Source organism: Lemur catta, chromosome 17 (genome assembly GCF_020740605.2).
Source record: "Lemur catta isolate mLemCat1 chromosome 17, mLemCat1.pri, whole genome shotgun sequence".
NCBI lineage: Eukaryota > Metazoa > Chordata > Mammalia > Primates > Lemuridae > Lemur > Lemur catta.
Window position 1 is genome coordinate 6947347 of NC_059144.1, and position 19958 is coordinate 6967304.

The window sequence follows — 19958 nt, forward strand, 5'->3', positions numbered from 1 at the left end:
TGACCAATCAGCTGTAAATCACTGGTTCGTATGACTGTCCTTCTCAGGTTTGATAACTTACTAGAATGGCTCACGGAACTCAGGAAAATAGTTTGCTTAGGTTTACTGGTTTATTGTTAATATAAAGAATCAGGAACAGCCAAATACAGGGATACATAGGGCAAGATATGGGGGAAGGGAGCTTGAAGCTTCCATGCCCTCTTTGGATGTGCCACCCTCCCAGGTCCTCAGTGTGTTCACCAACCTGGGTAGTCATCACATCTGGTTTAAGGGCCCTTACCAGCAGGCAGATCTGCCAGCACCTTGTTCTCAGACTTCCATCCTTTAGAACTGTGAGAAGTAAATATATGTTATTTAAGCCACCTAGTTTAGGGTGTTTTGTTATAGCAACCCATGCTGATTAAGACACTAGTAATCCATAGAACGAGACTAAAACAAAAATAAGAACATTTTTTGCCTGTCAAATTGACAAACATTATAAATACTCAGATTTTTATCAGAGGTGATACAACCTTTTTAGAGGGCAATTTGGCAAAATATAAACTTTAGGCTATTGTCTGTGTTTGGTTTAGCAATTTCATTTCTAGGCATTTACCCTTAGGAAAGTGTGTAATGATGTTGGCACAGTGTTATTCATCCCATGAGAAAATTAAAAATAATCGTAATGACCTTTAAGACCAATAGAGGAATTGAAAAATTAAGATACATTTATACAAGGGAATGTTAGTTATTATAACATTAATAGATGTTTATGTTTGTGACTGACTGGAAAACATATTAACAATGTGTTAAAACATTAAGTTAAAAAAATCATGGAAGATTTTTGCTTCTGCCTAAGATAAGAGTAACAAGGATTGCGTTTATCTTCTTGCCTAAAACAGTTGAAGGTGGCTGAAATATATGTCACAATGGTTTTCAAAGCATTGGGCATCAGGGATGGAAGAATATTGGTCCTGGGGAAGATGGAAAATGAATGTGGTGAGCTCTACAGTTTCCTCAAATTACTGCCTGGAAGGAGTTTCCAGGCCATAACATGAAGAAGAACTGAGGGGAAACTGAGGCCATGCTGGTGGTTTGCTGGGCTAAGAAGACAGAGCTGGTGGTGCAGAGAGGCCAAGGTGGCTAGAGCCCATACAGAAGAATACCACAGGGGAGAGAGCCACACAGGGTGCCCTGAAGTGTTGAGCTGAGTGTTGATGAGCACATGCTTGTGAGGAAAGGACCCGTGGCTGGAGGTAGAATCACCTGAAAAGATTAGACGGAACAATTGTTGAAACTCACAAAGAGCCAGGGAGAATTTCTAATCACACCACTCAGAATGAAAACCTCAACAACTCTCATGGAGTGGTTACTGGGTTGTTACTCTGATCCTGCCTAACAAAGCTTAAAAGCAAAACGTAGTGTGATCAAACTTTTTCAAAGTAACTTAATTACATCCCACAGCAGAGTTCAAGAATATTTTTTAGGAAGACAGAAGTATATAGCATCCAACAAGGTAAAGTCACAAGGTCTGGCATGCAGTTAAAAATTACTAGGAATGCAAAAAAAATGGGAAAATATGATGAGAAAAATCAGTCAGTTGGAACTGACACTCAAATTACACAGATGGTAAAGTAGTACACAAAAACATTAAAACAGTTACTATAACTGTATTTCATGTATTTAAGGAGGTAAAGAAAACATTGAATATGTTGAGTAGAGACAAAACATAAAGATCCAAGTTGAACTAAAGTAAGAGTGACAGCGGACTTCTCATCGGAGACAGTGTCTGCCAGAAGTCAGTGGAGCATCATCTGTAAGATACTGAGAGGAAAAAAACCCCTAGAATTCTATACCTGGTAAAATCTCTCTCAAATACAAAGGTGAAATACAGACTTTTTCTGACATACAAAAGCAGAAATAATTTATGTCCAGCATGTGACTACTATAAGGAATTTTAGAGAAAGTATTTCAGGCAGAAGGAAAATGATAGCAAGTGGAAATCTGGATCTACACAAAAGGTTGAAGAGCAACAGAAATGGTGACTATAGTGGTAAATATAAAGGAATCTCCTTCTTAATCTCTTTAAAAGAGGCTAATTTAAGCCAGGTGCAGTGGCTCATGCCTGTAATCCCAGCACTTTGGGAGGCCAAGGTGGAGGATGGCTTGAGGCCAGGAGTTCAAGACCAGCCTGAGCATGAGCAACATAGCGAGACCCCATCTCTACAAACAATTTTTAAAAAATTAGCCAGGTATGGTGGCACAAGCCTGTAGTCCCAGCTACTCAGGAGGCTGAGGTGAAAGGATTGCTTGAGCTTAGGAGTTTGAGGTTGCGGAGAGCTATGATGACACCACTGCACTCCAGCCCAGACAACAGAGTGAGACCCTGTCTCAAAAAAAAAAAAAATTTTTTTTTTAAAGCTAAAAAAGATTATTTTAATCTAATTAAATTTTAGGAGGTTAATTTTAGAAATCTTACTAAATTTTAAATAATTTAGTTATTTAAATTTTAAAAGATTAATTGATTACAGCAAAAATAATATATTTTGGGGTATATAACCTGTAGAAGTAAAATATATGACAATAATAGCATAAAGTCTAGAAGAGCAGAAATTAAAATATACTTGTGTTAGGCAGAATAATTCATCCCTACCAAAAAGATACCAGGTCCTAATCCCTGGAACCTGTAAATGTTACCTTATGAGGAAAAGGGTCTTGAGATGGGGAGGTTATCCTGGATTATCAGGGTGGGCCCTAAGTGCAATCATATGGATCCTTAAGAAATGGAGGCAGAGGAGATTTACACACCAGAGAAGGCCATCTGAAGATGGAACAGAGATTTGAAGATGCTGGCTTTGAAGACTGGAGTGATGGCCACAAACCACTGAACGAGGCAGCCACCAAAGGTGGAAGAGGCAAGGAACGATTCTAGAGCCTCCGGGGGAGGGAATATGATGCTGCCTGTACCTTGGTTTTGGCTCAGTGGTACTAATTTTGGACTCTGGCCTCCAAAATGATGGAAAAATAAACATCTGTTGTTATTATTTAAAAAAAATTGTTTTTTGAGACAGAGTCTCTGTTGCCCTGGCTAGAGTGCCATGGCGTCATCATAGCTCACTGCAGCCTCAAACTTCTGGGCTCAAGCTATCCTTCTGCCCTCAGCCTCACGAGTAGCTGGGACTACAGGTGAGCGCCATGACGCCTGGCTCATTTTTCTATTTTAATAGAGACAGGGTCTTGCTCTTGCTCAGGCTCATCTCGAACTCCTGAGCTCAAGCAATCCTCCCACCTTGGCCTCCCAGTGCTAGGATTACAGGCGTGAGCTACCGCACCCGCCAATTTCTGTTTTAAACAACCCAGTTTGTAGCAATTTGTTACAGGAGCCACGAGGAAGTAATACAATACTGCCCTTAGTTTCTCATGCTCTGTGTGAAGTGGTATAATATCACTAAGGTAGATTGGAATAAAGATATAGACTATAAACGATAAAGCAACAATTAAAAGCACAACAAGGAGTTATAGCTAATCACCAAAAAAGGAGATAAAATGGAATCATAAAAATACCCAATCTAAAAGAAGCCAGAAATAGGGGGAAAGGCAAATGAGGAGGATATGGGACAAAAGAGAAAGGAAGAGCCTAATGGCAGATTTAAACTTAGGTATGTCAAGAGCAACATTCAATGTAAAAGGCAGGGAGTTTTCATGTTGAATGGAAAAGTAAGACCTGGTATATGCTGCCCACAAGAAATTCATTTTAAATATAAAGAGGCAAAAATAGGTTAAAAGAGGAAGAATGGAAGAAGGTTCACCATGCCAACAAGAGTCAGATGTAAGCTAGACTGGCTGTATAAATATCAGAGAAGGTGGATTTCGATGCAAAGGCTATCACCAGGGATAAGAAGGTCATTTCATAACAGTGAAGGAGATCAGCTCCTCAGGTGGGCATAGCATCCTTAAATATTTATGCACCTGACTGCAGAGCTTCTAAAATACCTGAAGTAAAACCTGACAGGACTGCAAATAGAAAGAGACAGTTATAGTCCAAGATTTCAAAAGACCCTCTCAATCATTTGTAGAACACATACGTGTAATATCTAGACATAGAAGTCAAACAATGCTATCCACCAGTGTGATCTGATTCACATTTATGGAACACTCCACCCAGCACCGTCAGAAGACACACTCTTCTCAAGTGCTCAGAGAATGTCTGCTAAGGTAGATCAGATGCTGGGCCATAAAACAAGTCTCTAAAAGGATTTAAATCATATGGAGTATGTTTTCTGATCTCAGTATCTTTTTTTTTTTTTTTTTTGGAGATAGAGTCTCTCATTTTGTTGCCCGTCTAGAGTGCAGTGGTGTCATCATAATTCACTGCAACCTCAAACTCCTGCGCTCAAGAGATCCTCCTGCCTCAGCCGCCCAAGTAGCTAGGACTACAGGCGTGTACCACGATGCTGCCGGGCTAATTTTTCTATTTTTAGTAGAGACAGGGTCTTACTCTTGCTCAGGCTGGTCTCGAACTGCTGAGCTCAAGTGATCCTCCCACCTCGGCCTCCCAGAATGCTAGGATTACAGGCATGAGGCATGGTGTCTGGCCCTGACTCAATATCAATAAATTGGAATCTGTTACAGGAAGATTACTTGGAAAATCTCTGAATACATGGAAAAACATATTTCTGCATGGCCACTAGGTCAAAGAATTCAAAAGAGAAATTTGAAAATATTTTGAATTGATCAAGGATAAAAACAATACATTTCTAAATGAGCAGGGTGCTGCTATAGCATATTAAATGGAAATTTATAGCATTAAATGCTTATTTTAGAAAAGAAAGATCTCAAATCCGTGACCTCAGCTTCAACCTTAGGAAACTTGACAAGCAAGTGGAATCCCAAGTTATCAGAAGAATGGATATAATAAAGAGCAGAAGTCAGTAAAATAGAAAAATATAGAGAAAATCAATAAAACCAAAAGATAGTTCTTGCAGAACATTAATAAATTGGTAAGACTGATAGGAAAAAACAAATGAAGTCACAGATTATCAATATCAGGAATGAGCGTGATGACATTGGTATAGATTTTTATAGATATTAAAAGGATTATATGGGAATATTATGAACAGCTTTATGCCAGTAAATTTGACAGATGAAATGGATAAGTTCCTTGAAAGATACAAACTACCAGAGCTCTCTCAAGAAGAAATGGATGACCTGATTAGCTCTATGTCTATTTAATTAAATTTAAATTTAAAAGTCTATTTGATTTAGTTACTGGAGAATTTTTAAGTATGGTTGGAAATGGTATATAAACTTACTTTTTCAACTGAATTTTATGAGGTCTAACAGGTAAAGTATTTCTGATGAAAGTTTTGTGTGTGAATTGAGATGTGCTATAAAAAATATTTTTGTATATCAGTGATTTCTTCATGTTCATTGTATGTTGAAATATTTTTGAAACACTGGGTTAAATGATAAATTATTAAAATCTTACATGTTTCTTTTTAATTTTGATGTGTTGACTAGGAAATATAAAATTACACATTAGCTCACGTTATCTTTCTGTTGAATGGTACTGCTTTGAAGCAGCGTTTGTGTGCTGTTCTAGCATTTCAGAGGCTTTTCCTCCTTAGTTCTTTATTCCTGGCTGTATTCTACGTAGAGAAGGTCTGAAATGTTGCTAAGTGGCAAGTTTTGTTTCTTGCTTTTATCAGTTTGTCTTTTGCCGTCTCTTAGGCTCAGCCTAGAGACAAAGAGGAATGGGGACTCCGTTTCAGAGTGCTTTAGATTGAGATCATGAAACAGCAATCTGATTTTGATGTTTCAAAAATAGCACATCCCCTGTAGTACTGGGATTTGCTATTCTTGGGATTACCTGGAGAACATCCCTTGTATTACTGGTTTGTGACCCTAAGAATACTGTGGAATCAGTTTCACATCCCTGGCCCATCAGCTTATCTCTTCCTTGGCTGTGCTTAGCCAGTGGGATCACGATAGCCTAAACAGGCTCTCTCATTAAACATTTTTAAATAATTTACAAACAGTACACAGACTCCAGTTTTTATGGTACTGTGGTAGTCTATTAGGGCAACAAAAGCAATCTGACCATGATCATGTAGCATCTTAGGGTGAAATATGGTTATTTCATATTTAGGACATATTGAAAGCAAGATTAAAAAGGAATAAGAGATATGTTATTATAGTAGTTTTCAAGGTTCTAAGAATATTGTTAAGTAAAAGTAACTTTTTGGCAGAAAGTAGTTGCCTGTTTGGGATTGAAGTATCTGAAACAGCATCGTTTTAAAAGTTTCTAAACTAAAACTTGAAAAAATGAGATTTGTCTTGCCAGTACAATCTTTTTTTTGTTAATAAACTTTGTGTTGGAATAGTTTTAGCTTTATAGAATACGTGCAAAGGCAGTATAGAGAGTTCTCATATACCCCTCATCCAGTTACCACAGTCGTGAGCATCTTACATTAGTGCAGTAAATTCTTACAAGTAACAAATCCATGTTAATACACTATTACCTAAAGTCTATGCTTCACTCAGGTTTTCTTAATTTTATATAAGTCCTTTTTCTGTTCTAGAACCCCATCCAGAATATCAGATGCCTCGTTACATTTTGTCGTCATGTCACCTTAGGCTCCTTTTGACAGTTTCTCTTCTTTTTTCACTTAGAAATTCTCCAGAATTTCAGAAACTTCTGGGCATCGCTATGGAACTGTTTCTGCTGTGCAGTGATGATGCGGAGTCAGATGTCAGGATGGTGGCTGATGAGTGCCTCAACAAAGTTATAAAAGTAAGAACCCTGTGGATGTTCTCCTCGGAGCTGTAATCGTTGTAGGCTAAGAGAAGAAGCCATCATTTAGCAGCCTTCTATTTTGAGCAGCAGAGTTTTTTAGGATGTCTACACTTCTTTCATTTCTGGTGTGTGGTGTTTGGAGGTACTCTGGTATCTGCCCCATGCTTGCCACACCTGCTGCAGGAGGAACTGTGCTTACCTTTGCGCTTACACGGTGCATACATAGATAGGTCAGTGAAAGGCATGATGGTGGCCACTGGGTGCTCCTGGGAAAAATGTCACAGGCACTAACTTTTGTTTGAGCATAGCACAAAGAAACCTGGAAGCCCTGGGAAAGGGGGATGGGTAGACAGGTCTGGCTGCGGTGTCTTGGGCTTTCTTTGGCTCCTTTCCCTGCCCCTCCCAAGATCTGGGTCAGGCAGTGCTACTTGCAGGTAAAGATGTGACTCCTAGAGTTAGTTGGTTAGCCTGAGCTCATGTCCCATGAATGTGGAAAAAAGAGATCCCAGGAAAGGATAATGAAGTCAGAAAACCACAGGCACTTGGGTATCAGTGATAGGTGAGGTGAGGAGAGAGATAGGGACAACTGTTCTGTTTTGTTCTTTCTTCTTTTTTTTTGAGACGGAGTCTAGCTCCATTGCCCCAGCTAGAGTGCTGAGGCATCATCATAGCTTACAGCAACATCAAACTCCTGGGCTTAAACAATCCTCCTACTTCCACCTCCCAAGTAGCTGGGACTACAGGTGTGTGCCACCATGCCTGGCTAATTTTTCTATTTTTACCTATTTGTATTAGAGATGGGGTCTCACTCTTGCTCAGGCTGGTCTTGAACTCCTGAGCTCAAGTGATCCTCCCGCCTCAGCCTCCCAGAGTGCTAGGATTACAGGCGTGAGCCACCGTGCCTGGCCTTGTTCTTGCTTCTTCATGCAGTTTGTGCCAAGATCACCATAGCACTTTACTGTTCTGCTGCTGTAGAAGAGGAAAGTCCTTCTTCTATTCACTAATTCTTAATATATTATAGAACTGTCCTTATTTTAATCATTTTGCCCTTTTCCTAATGTGAGTCCCCAATCCATCTTGATCACCTTCTTTTAGACCACCTTTGAGTTTGTGAGTGGGCCTTTTGAATTGGGTATTCAAAGTTAAATATTGTTCCTACTGTAGGCTGACCAGACTGAAGAAATTTTTCTGATATAGTTCTTTACACTTTCTCCAAAAACAATGTCTTTTTTTTTTTTTTTTTTAGAGACAGGGTCTTGATCTGTCATTGAGGCTGGAGTACAGTGACATGATCATAGCTCACTGCAGCCTCCAACTCCTGGCATCAGGCAGTTTTCCCCCATCAGCCTCCCAAAGTGCAGGGACTGCAGGTGTGAGCTACCGCGCCCAGCCCGTCATTAGGATCTTGAAGATCAAAACTGTCCTTTGGTCTCTTCCCAAGATCTTTCTTTTGCAGAGTGGTCAAATTTTACATTGGCCAAGAAATTATCCTTTCTTTTCCTCCATGGGTCCAACCTCCCTCAGGAAGGTGGTCACTCCTTTCATTCCTGTGTTTCAGGAGATCAAGGCATCATTGCCAGGCACATAGAGCAGGCACAGGTTTTAGAGTGAGAGATCTGTATTGGTATCTTGCCTCTGCCACTTACTGATTAACTTTGGGAAATGTATTTAATTTCTATGAGCCTTGGTTTCCTTAACTATAAAATGAGATCAGAATTTTTGTGGTGTTTATGTGAGTGTGTGTCTGCGTGAGGATTAAATGTGCTGATCACCATATACTGGATCCTCAAAGTGGTAAGAGGTATTCTTTTTTTTTTTTTTTTTTTTAAAGAGACAGGGTCTGGCTCTGTTATAATGCTGGAGTACAGTGGTGAGAAACTCTTGGGCTCTAGTGATCCTCTTGCCTTAGCCTCCCAGATAGCTAGGAGGACTACAAGGCATGTGCCACCATACCTGGCTTTTTAAAATTTTTTAATTTTTTTGTAGAGGCGGAGTCTCACTATGTTGCCCAGGCTGGTCTGGAACTCCTGCTTCGGCCTCCCCAAGTGCTGGGATTACAGGCATGAGCCACCGTGTCTGGCCAGTATTCTTATTAATAATGAAATTCTTATACTCTTACCCGGCAAGATTGATGACATGGCACAGGGGAGCGCCAGCTGCTTCCCATTTTCTGTCATATAGATTCTGTGGTATCCTGTTGCCCAGGTAATCTTTCCCATCTAGCTAGCACATTGTTTCTTGGCTAGCCATGCTTTCTATGGTCAGGATGCTGGCTTTTCTGGCGCCACAGGATTCTAGCGCTCTCCGTTGGGAGCAGCCTTTGGGACTCCCTCTGTCATCTCTATAGTAGTCACCACATCTTCTCCCTGTGCTTGCACCTCATGGTTGTGTTTGCATGTCGCCTCCCATGATGATGTAATGGCCAGTGTCAGTTTCCCCTTGTTCTTGGTGCCTGGTGGTCATTGGTGACACTTGCATGTGGATGGCGTCCCCAGTGTATTTGCAGAGGCCTGCTTTAGTTAAGCTTGCTTCTTAAATATCTTTGCTTCCTTCTGTTATTCCCACTGGCAGGCCCAGGCTGGGCTTTTTCTGATATTTTAATTCTTGATCTTTGATCTTCAGAGTCAGAGAACCTATAAAGAGGGCTGCCGCAGCTGCCTTGGTTCAAGGCAAGTGGAGGATTAAGAAGGGCAGAGAGAATAATATGACCAAAACAGTTCTGCTTTTGGTCTTTTTACATGAGAGTATCATTCCATTTTTAAGCCTGTCTTCTTCTTTTTTTTTTGAGACAGAGTCTCACTCTGTTGCCCATGCTAGAGTGCTGTGGTGCCAGCCTAGCTCATAGCAACAGCAAACTCCTGGGCTCAAGCGATCCTTCTGCCTTAGCCTCCCAATTAGCTGGGACTACAAGCACTTGCTACCATACCCGGCTAATTTTTTGTTTTCTGCTTTTAGTTGACCGGCTAATTTTTTCTATTTTTAGTAGAGAATGGATCTCACTCTTGCTCAGGCTGGTGTCGAACACCTGCCCTGAGGCAATCCTCCCAGAACACCTGCCCTGAGGCAATCCTCCCACGTTGGCCTCCCAGAGTGCTAGGATTACAGGCATGAGTCACCATGCCTGGCCAAGCCTGTCCTTTTCAGAGTCTTCTTTCCAAGCATTGCTGGACATAGTGACTTGGTGTGTGTTTGAGAGCTGTAGGCCATGGGCCCTAGTTTGTAGCTTTAAGTTCCAGGTTCTCTTCCTGGCTGTCTCCTTACTTCTTTCCTGTTTCCTCTTTGTTTTTAGTCTCCAAACGTGGCGATTCTAAATTTTCATGTTATGTCCCTGAACATAAGATGAAGTCAGTGTCTCACAATCTCTTCCTTCTGGTTACAGTTGGGCATGATGGGATTTGGCTGTTCTCAGATTCCTGCGTTCTCAGATGCTGTTGTCATTAGGTTCAGCAGGCTGGGAGTGGGCCCAGGATCGGGCTAGATTTGCTCTCACTGTGGCAGAGAAGGGCAGGCTTGGGAGGATGGGGGTGGCCCCAGGTCAGGTGTAAGTGATAGGCAGGAATGCAGGAATGGTCACCTAGCAGTCAGACCTGGACTTTGTCTTCTCGTGAGCATAGCAATATGTGTATCATGAGGCCCAGACTCTGTATAATCCAGGACAGCAGGGCACATTTTGCTTGTCACTTATGTAGAAAAATGCACTGGGGACCCAACATAGCCTGGCAACATGCACCTGCCCTCAACTAATTAGTCTTAGGTGGCATGTATGTACAGAAATAATTCAGTATGTGATATAAAGTCTTAAGTTCTGCAAGGTATTGGCAGATCACCTTGGCAGTCAGGAGGCTGAGGTGGAAAGGCAGAGAAACTTCCTGGAGGTGGTAGCTGTAGGTGAAAATACAGATTAGAGACCTTGGTAACTACCACAGCCTCCTGTTTTGAGGGGCACCATGAAGTTGGTAGAGGCTCAGAGAGGAGGTAGGACCATCTTAGGCAGCCGGAGAATGGGGCACCTTGAGGGTCAGCTCAGGGGGATTGTGCTCTATTTGGTAGAGAATGAGGAGCTCTTGGAGATTGTTGACATGGTCAGAGGAGTGCTTTATGAGGAAGAATGACCTGGTGGGGACAGCAGATGACTTAGAGTGGAGAAGGACCCACGGTGGGGAATCCTGCTGGGACCCTGAGTGGCCCAGGGGATACAGTGGAGTCTTGAGCCAGGACAAGTGGCACTGGGCTGTGAGCGAGCACAGTGGTAGGCCGTGTGGTGGATTTGGTGGCGTGTCATGTCTCTGGAGCAGGCAGTTGATGTGTGGCTGTCACCCAGTGACTGGCTTATTGTGAGAGTGGATTGCCCGCTCTTGTGAGGGGTTGAGTTTTAGTTTTCTCTTTTTATAAAATAAGTTAGATGTTCGTTTATAAAACATTTATAAAGCTGAATCAAACTTCGATAAGGCTTCTGGTCTTATTCAAAAAGTAGTGTTTTAATATATGTTTGTCCAGTTTGGTTTGCTCATTTAAGGACTTATAAAGTACAGACTATAACAGCAGAATCAGGATTTAAAAATTTCTGAGACGCTATACTTCAGAATCTCACAAAATGTGATTCCTCTTTTGATTTTCAAGCTCACTGACCAGGTTGGTGAATCCACGTGAGTTTTACTAAGACCAGCTCGGTCCATGGACGTGAACTGCCACATGTCACAGTGAAATTGGCTTTTTGACTGAGGCATGGTCACAGCGTCCTCTCTTCTGGGTACACAAGCATTTGCAATACCATTTTGGAAGAGAAGGTTCCCATGGGCAAGAGTGGCACCAGAGTCTTCCCTTTCCCTTTCTTCCAACTTGAGAAGCCACTCTCTGTTGTGGACTTTGTGCCATTAGCCCTTGTTACCAGGTTGAAGTTGGTCACATGGCTGTTATTTCTGGTTTAGCTCTGCCAGGTGGGCAGGGAGGGGCAAGACATGTGCTGTGAGGAACATGGGGCTCCTAGCCGGCCATGAGCTCTAGGTCACTGGGGTGTGGGACTGTGGTCACCCCTGCCAGTGAGGAGGGACCAGACCTGTAGAAAGGATGTGGGACTCTGCCCTAAGAAGTGTTCCTAGCCAGAGCGAGGGGCTCTGACCTTGTAGTGCTGTCACAGCCCCTGCATCCTCAGGCTTCCAGGGCATCGTGTAAGCCAGTGTGTCCAACAGAATGTCCCTCTTGAAATTAAGTTTATGCTGGCCGGGCGCAGTGGCTCACGCCTGTAATCCTAGCACTCTGGGAGGCCGAGGCGGCTGGATCGTTTTAGCTCAGAAGTTCGAGACCAGCCTGAGCAAGAGCGAGACTCTGTCTCTACTAAAAATAGAAAGAAATTATCTGGACAACTAAAAATATATATAGAAAAAATTAGCTGGGCATGGTGGCGCATGCCTATAGTCCCAGCTACTCGGGAGGCTGAGGCAGTAGGATCGTTTAAGCCCAGGAGTTTGAGGTTGCTGTGAGCTAGGCTGATGCCACGCCACTCACTCTAGCCTGGTCAACAGAGCGAGACTCTGTCTCAAAAAAAAAAAAAGTTTATGCTGGGGCTTTGGAATTTACTTGAACTATCTGCTATTTTAGTTTTGATGTTATGTAGTATTTGTTATAATGAAAGTTAAATTCTTTTACTTTTCCATTTTTTTGTTCAGGTGAATGACCTGTATCTAATTTATTCAGTAACTTCCTTCATATATTTGCTTCTTTCTTTCTTAATGAATAGGTTCTGAATTTAATTGCTATTATATTTTACTTTGCCCCCAAATGGAAATGTTAGTTACCTTTTAGCTTTCTTTAGAACTGTTGACGGAATGTGTCTTCCATAAACAAATTTGTTATATTTTGTTGTAGGCTTTGATGGATTCCAATCTTCCAAGGTTGCAGCTTGAGCTCTATAAGGAAATTAAAAAGGTGGGCCTTCGTTTTCCATTATTGAAAAAGTTTCACTGTTAAATAGCATGTGTGGAATTATCTTTTATTCATTAAGTAAAAATGTTAGAAGGAAATGCTATTTGGTAGACTATTGCGTTACCTTTCTTCAAAAGGTTATTCTTCATTTTTATTAGCTAAGATGGGAATTTGATGTGGTCACTTAAATTTAAAATTGAAGCCCACTAGACCTTAAAATTTCTAAAGTAGTTACCACGTTTTACACTTTTTGTTGGCCTTTTCTCTAAAAATAGAAATTAACCATGAAAGAAAATGCTTTTGTTTATATGCAACCGTCTTCATGACTAGTGCATGTGACACTTAAATGTAACACATCGCTCACTTCACCACTCAGAATGGCGCCCCTCGAAGTCTCCGTGCCGCCCTGTGGAGATTTGCTGAGCTGTCTCACCTGGTTCGGCCTCAGAAATGCAGGTAAGGGGTACACTCTGGGTGATGATTGTATGGGAGGCCAGCTACTACCAGTCCTTTACGTCTCAGCTCAAATGTCACTTCAAAAAATAAAAGTCACTTCAGAGATCTGCTCTGTCCAATCTAAATTGCATGGACCTTGCCGTGTTTGTATTTGTGTTGTAGCACTAATCCTTGTCAGAAACTGTCTTGTACACTTTCTCAGTGTGCTTGTTCATTCTCTATCCCACCTGCCCCAGGACAGCGGGGGTCTTGTCTTGTTCTTTGCTGGCCAACACCAGTAGCAGTGTCTGCACATAGTACTTGCTAAAGAGATACTTGTCAAATTGTTGAATATTGAGGTACCAACCTCATTATTGCTGACTATAGGAGTTACAGAAAAAAAATGGGTTAAAAATATGAATGTTGAACTGTGAATAAAGTTTTGACTAGTTGAAACAGTTCTATCTTAATGGATTGAGAAACAAAAGCAGGACCACTTTTCATCAGTTCCTTCCTTCTTTCCTTAACCAGCAAAACGTGCTGATGCCCCGTGGACCCTTGGCTCCATCCCTGAGGAACTGGTAGAATGGCCTAAACCTTCACTGTTAGTATGAAACAATGATTTATTCCATTGAGGTTGAGTTTCAATAAGAATCTTATGTGGCTGCACAGCTACAATTACTAGGCAAATTTCTTTTTTATATAACTTTTTTATTTGGAAAAATTTGTTACATTTCTGAAGCAACACATCCCACATTTTCCACATAGCAGCCAAAGTGACCTTGAAGAATATAACTGGGTCCTGTCATTCCCTGACTTAAACTCTTACTCTCCAGTGCTGTCCAGATAGAATCCAGACTGTTCACTGAGGCTCAGGTCATCACCCCACTGGCCCTGTCACCTCAGATATGCTGTGTTGACTCATTGGCCTGCTTTTAGTTCTTTAAGCAAGCCAAGTTTTTCTTCCTCCTAATGGCTGGTTTGTTTTTTTCCCCTCAAGTCTCAGCAAAAAAGTTACCTCCTTAGAGAGGCCCCCCCTTGGCTCCCTACCTAATCTGCCCTAGGTGCCTCTGTGAAAGTGTCAGTGTGGGCTAGGTGCAGTGGCTCGTGCCTGTAATCCTAGCACTCTGGGAGGCCGAGGCGGGAGGATCGCTCGAGGTCAGGAGTTTGAGACCAGCCTGAGCAAGAGCGAGACTCCGTCTCTACTAAAAATAGAAAGAAATGATCTGGACAGCTAAAAATATATATGGAAAAAAATTAGCTGGGCATGGTGGCGCATGCCTGTAGTCCCAGCTACTCGGAGGGCTGAGGCAGAAGGATTGCTCGAGCCCAGGAGTCTGAGGTTGCTGTGAGCTAGGCTGACGCCACGGCACTCACTCTAGCCCGGGCAACAGAGTGAGACTCTGTCTCCAAAAAGAAAAAAAAGAAAAGAAAAAGAAAGTGTCAGTGTGCCATCTGTGGCTCTACTTATCACCTGTCTCTGCCACTGGAGGGTGGAGGCCTTGCTGCTCCAGGTACCTGGGCAGTGGCCTGCCAGTCACTAAGGATTTGTTCAGTGGATTCATGTGGTCTCAGCTTATCTGTCCTGTGACTAAGTTCTCTCATGTCCTACACATTCTGGTTTTTCTCTTGAGGGGACCAAGTCTTATCTCTTAGGCCTCATTTAGTTTGCATGCTTTTTTCCATTTGTTATATCATGCTCCTTTTAAAAGAAAGCTTTATTCTCATTTCTTAACTTTTGTCTTTCAAATGGTGTTTTCTTATATTAAATATTATTTTCCAATTAAAAAATGAGCATTTAAATAACTATTATAATTTACTGCAAACAGCTTTTGAAACCCAGCTTTTTAGAGTCCTCTGTGATCATAAGAGAAATGCAGGACATGCCTTCCAACACTTGAACTTCATTCGCATTTTGTCCTCCTTTTATTAATAGCTGAGCTTTGTCCAGTGTCCATTAAGGACTATTTTGCATATAAAACTGTTTTTCCCTAACATGGAACGAATTGCTTATATTTCTCCTTAAGGAGACTTGGAAGAATGACTAATGTTCCTTTTGCATACATAGGCCTTACCTGGTGAACCTCCTGCCGTGCCTGACTCGAACAAGCAAGAGACCTGAGGAATCAGTCCAGGAGACCTTGGCTGCAGCTGTTCCCAAAATTATGGCTTCTTTTGGCAATTTTGCAAATGACAATGAAATTAAGGTATGATTGTTGCCTCAAATCACAAACATTCGAATGATGCCAGAAATGAGTCTTGTTCAGAGTTATGACTTTTGGTCAGTCATTTGAGAGTACTTCTTGGGTTGTGTTGTGTGTCATAATTTAGACTACCATCATTTGTGTTATTTTGAGGCACCCTAAGAGCTTCTTTTCACTTTTGCTTTCTTACTGTGGGGTGAAGAGTTGAATAGGGAGGTGGTTTATCTATGCGAATTCCAAAGGCACCTTTCCAGAGCAGACTGGTTTTGGTGTACTAGGTTGACCACTTAAGCTTGAGGGGTTAAGTTTCGACTGTATCAGGACTGCAGATTGGAGAAAGCTCAGTGATGCAGCCCTGTGGGTATGAACGTCTCACAGCCACCAGGGCCACATGGCTCCCTGTTTTGCTACCTTTAAATTCACTTTAGTGTTTTATTTACAGTGTCCAGAAATTGTGACTCTGCCTCATGATTTGCAGATTACAGGATTCTTGGCCTTCTCCTTTCTTGTGGGTCAGGCCTGTGTTTGAGCTTGAGTAGCCTGAGGTAGTGTGGTACAGTGGTTAAAGTACTCTTTCTGGAAATCAGTTGAATGTGGATTAGAATTCTGTCCTCTTTACCCAACAGCTCTAAGCTTATATCCTTCCTATTCTGAAAAATGGGACATTAATGATATGTGGGACTATTCTGAGAATCAAATGAATGAATGCATATTAATAGTGTAGCATAGCAACCCGCAAGAAGTGCTTAGATGTTAGCTGCTACTTCTATTAGCTTTATGACCTTGGATAAACTATTTAGCCTCTCTCACATTTTTTCTCTGAGTTTCAAAGTTTTCTTGTAAATACTAAGGAGATTTAAAACCAATTTCATGGGATTTTGGAATGGTGAAGGGAGATGATGAATCCAAAGAATTTAGTGTAATAACTAAATCATTGTGCTTAGTACATGGCAGCAGCTGCTGCTGTTACTTAATTTATTTATTTTGAGACAGGGTCTTGCTCTGTCACCTAGGCTGGAGTGCAGTGCTGTCATAGCTCACTGCAGCCTTCAATTCTCAGGCTAAAGTGATCCTCCTGCCTCAGCCTCCTGAGTAGCTGGGACTATAGGCCTACGCCACCATGCCCAGCTAATTTTTCTATTTTTTATCAAGATGGGGTCTTGCTTATGTTGCTCAGGCAGATCTTGAACTCCTGGCCTCAAGCGATCTTCCTGCCTTGGCCTCCCAAAGTGCTGGGATTATAGGCATGGACCATCGTGCCCAGCCTCTGCTGTTATTTTTATTACCAGCTCTTTGGAATGGGGGCAGGTGCTCCTGAATGGTGAGAGAATGTTAGAGCTCCACAGCCCCAGTGCACCAATCTGCTCATGGGGGTCTGTTGAAGGCAGTATACTCTGCAATGTCTCTGGCTGTCAGGGTTTAAAGACGAGGCAGATGACATATAGTATTTTTGTAGTCTTAGTTCTTCTCGTCATTTCTGTGGTGATCCATGATTTAAATCACCATTTGAATATGAATATGCTAATGTATTTTTTATACATAGTAGACACTAATTACTTCCTTCCTAAATCTTTGACATTTAAAAAATCTATTCCTCTACCCCTCTACCCCATAATTTGAATTTATGTTTATTAAAATGTATTTTCGGTGAAATTCAATAGCTCCAAAAAGGTTGTAAACAAAGATAGTGGTCCCTTTCCTACTTCTCCTTAATTCTTGTTTCTCAGAAGCAAACATAACTCTTAGTGTCTCTTCTGGTATTTACCTTCACATTTCTAAATAACATGCTTATACTGCTATTTTTGGGGTTTTTTCAATTTCAGACATTTTTTACTATAGAAGAGATGAATTTAGCTCTAATCCTTCTCCCGTCTTTTTACTGTAGTTCTATTGGTATTCAGTGTATGTTATTTTGCCTAAGTAAATAGTAATGGCTGGTTATGTATTACATTTCTATGATTATATTTCTTTGTACAACTTTTTGTTTTCCTGAAGTTAATAATAATTTTCTCTTTTTTGCTTATTATTCTTTGGCCATTTATGTCTTCTCACACCTTTAAATAGTGTTGTAAAATATGTCTCAGTACAATATTCCACATGGCAGTTATTTATTGGCCCATTTTCCCTCAGTAGAGTCACCTGTCTCAGAAGTTTTCAGCTCCTTTTTTCAGCCTGGTCAGCTTACTCCTTGCACAGATGCGACTGCATAGCCATGTCCCAGGACTTCTCTTTGCTGTCATCCTGGGAATTTCCTTTGCTGTTCTCCTGTTGGATGCCCTGCTCCTAGATGCCATGTATTTATCTTTTTAGGTTTATTCCCTCATGTGATAGAATATACCCTCTAGTATCTTCTCGAGAAAGGATGAAGGGGAAGTAAATTGTTTAAGATTTGCATTCATGAAAATACCTTTATTTCTTGATTGCATATAAAGCTCTGGGATGGAAATCATTTTCCCTGGGGAATGTTAAAGTCTTTGCCCTACTGTCTTACAGTCTCTAGCATGGCTACAGAGAAGTTAAATGACCTAATTGCTTAAGCTTTGAATGTGTTTTTCTCTAGAAGCTTTTCATTTTGGGGGAGGTGGGGTGCTGAGTACATAGTAGGCCTTTTAAATTTGGAAACTTACGTCCTTCAACTCTGGGAAAGTTTTCTACATTTCTTTGACAAGTTCTTACCCTTTATTTTCTGTGTTCTCTCTTTCTGAAATTTGTTATTAATAGTTAGACTTTGGTTCTACTGGATTGAATCACACTTTTATTATCTTTTTCTTTTCTTCATTCTATACTCTCTAGATTTCCACCTCAAACCCTTCTATTCAATGTTATACTTTTAATTCCTAAGAACTCTTACTTGAGTTCAGAGCGATCATGTTGTATAACATCCTTTTCTTGTTTCATGAATGCACTGTCTTATCTCGCTTTTTTTTTTGGTGAGACAGGGTCTTGCTCTGTTGTCTGGGTTAGAGTACAGTGGCCTCATCATAGCTCACTGCAACCTCAAACTCCTGGGCTCCAGCGATCCTCCTGCCTCAGCCTCCTGAGTAGCTGGGACTTCACATCTGGCCTCACTATATTATGTGTCTGAGGATATTGGTGATAGTTTTCTTGACACTTTCTTTTAACCTGTGCATTATCTGTTTGTTCTGACTTCCTCCATTGTATTTATTCTGGTCTTTCTCTTTTATGTTAGAGGCTGTCCGTGTCAATTTGCGAGAGACACTAAGAAGATTATTGGAAGCACATATGTGGCAGGGCTTGTCCTCTGGTAGGCTTCCTGAGGTGATGGGTGGTGAGCCTGCTTTTTGGATGCTTTTTGCTGGATCTCTAAATTTCATTATCTGTAAGTCTTTTTCTCTTGAGCCAGTCAGTATCCCTCCAGGAAAATTCTTATTCTCCTGCTTGGAAGCATAACTGGCTGCATTTGTCCTGGAACCCTAGGATGGAAAGGGGCTAACAATATCACTGCTCAGAATGCAGATTTTTACTTAATTTTTCTGTTTTCTGTATGTGTCTTGTGTCTGTTCTCAGCTATGCAAACATTTCTTGAGATCACCCTTGTCAGACTTTGTGGGGGATGGGGGAGGAAGGGCCACTTCCTGGGCTGCCTGTAGTTGGAGGGGAGGCCCATGGTGAAGTTGTTGGGAGTTTGCTCGAGGAGCAGTGAGACAACCAGCTGTTCCTCCCTACAGTCACTCTGCTTCAGATGTGGACCCTCGAAAGCCTGAGTTTTTCTTGGAGTTCTGTGGCTTGAGTGAGCTGGTTGGTACCTTCATACCTCCTTGCCTAACTTCCAGAAGAGCTCACATTTGAGCTTCTTCCTCTGGGCTGCTGGGTCAGGCAGTTCTACTTGTTACTTTCTGGCTTCTAGAGTTTTCTTGGCACCTGTAGTCTGCTAGTGTCCCTGACCTATTCTTTCTGTCCTTGTAACTTTATGCTTTTTAAAACTTCTTTACATGATTTTGTGGGGTTTCTGGGTAGCAGAGTTTCACGTGTTCATTCCAGCCTATTAGATCCCAAGTCTCCTAATGTCTGGTGTATTCTCATTCTCAAAATAACCTGTTAAACACTGAGTTTCCCCAGATGTTTTTTTTTTTTCCTGACATACAATATACATACAGGACAAGACATAAGTCATGAGTGTACCCCTTGCTGAATTGCCATAAAGTGAACCTATGCTTGTAACCAGCACCAGGTCAAAGAAATAGAATATTCTGTACCCAGAAACCCTCTCATGCTCTCTCCCTGTCACTGTTCTCTCCTCCCTCCCCAAGGTAATCACTGTCCTGGTTTCTAATGCCATAGAGCGTCTGTTTGTAAATTCTCTGTATGTAGAACCATATATTGTATATTCTTTTGCTCAGCATCAATTTTGTGAGAGTACTCCATGTTATTGTATGCATTTTGTAGTTCATGTAGGCTTCATAGCTGTACAACATTCCATTGTGTGGGTATACCACAGTTTATCCATTTTATTGTACTGGACATTTGGATTGTTTTTTAGTTTTTGGCTATTATGAATAATGCTGCAGTGACCATTCTTGTATGTGTATTTTGGAGCACATGTACAACTTTCTGTTGTGGATACCTAGAAATGCAGTTGCAGGGTTATAGCGTTACTGGGT

General features: G+C 41.4%; 1 protein-coding gene across 5 annotated transcripts in view; it reads left to right on the top strand.

The window, feature by feature from the left end:
- HTT (huntingtin) overlaps window positions 1-19958 on the top strand; it is a 154341-nt gene that overhangs the window by 17163 nt on the left and 117220 nt on the right. For all 5 annotated transcript variants that reach the window (XR_006729418.1, XM_045528219.1, XM_045528220.1 and 2 more), the window contains exons 3-6: window positions 6652-6772; window positions 12641-12700; window positions 13074-13153; window positions 15201-15339. Coding sequence is in view for 4 of the 5 variants with exons in the window: in XM_045528219.1 (XP_045384175.1) it covers window positions 6652-6772; window positions 12641-12700; window positions 13074-13153; window positions 15201-15339 (400 nt within the window). In the remaining variant the exon portion in view is untranslated. The remainder of the gene's footprint in view (window positions 1-6651; window positions 6773-12640; window positions 12701-13073; window positions 13154-15200; window positions 15340-19958) is intronic.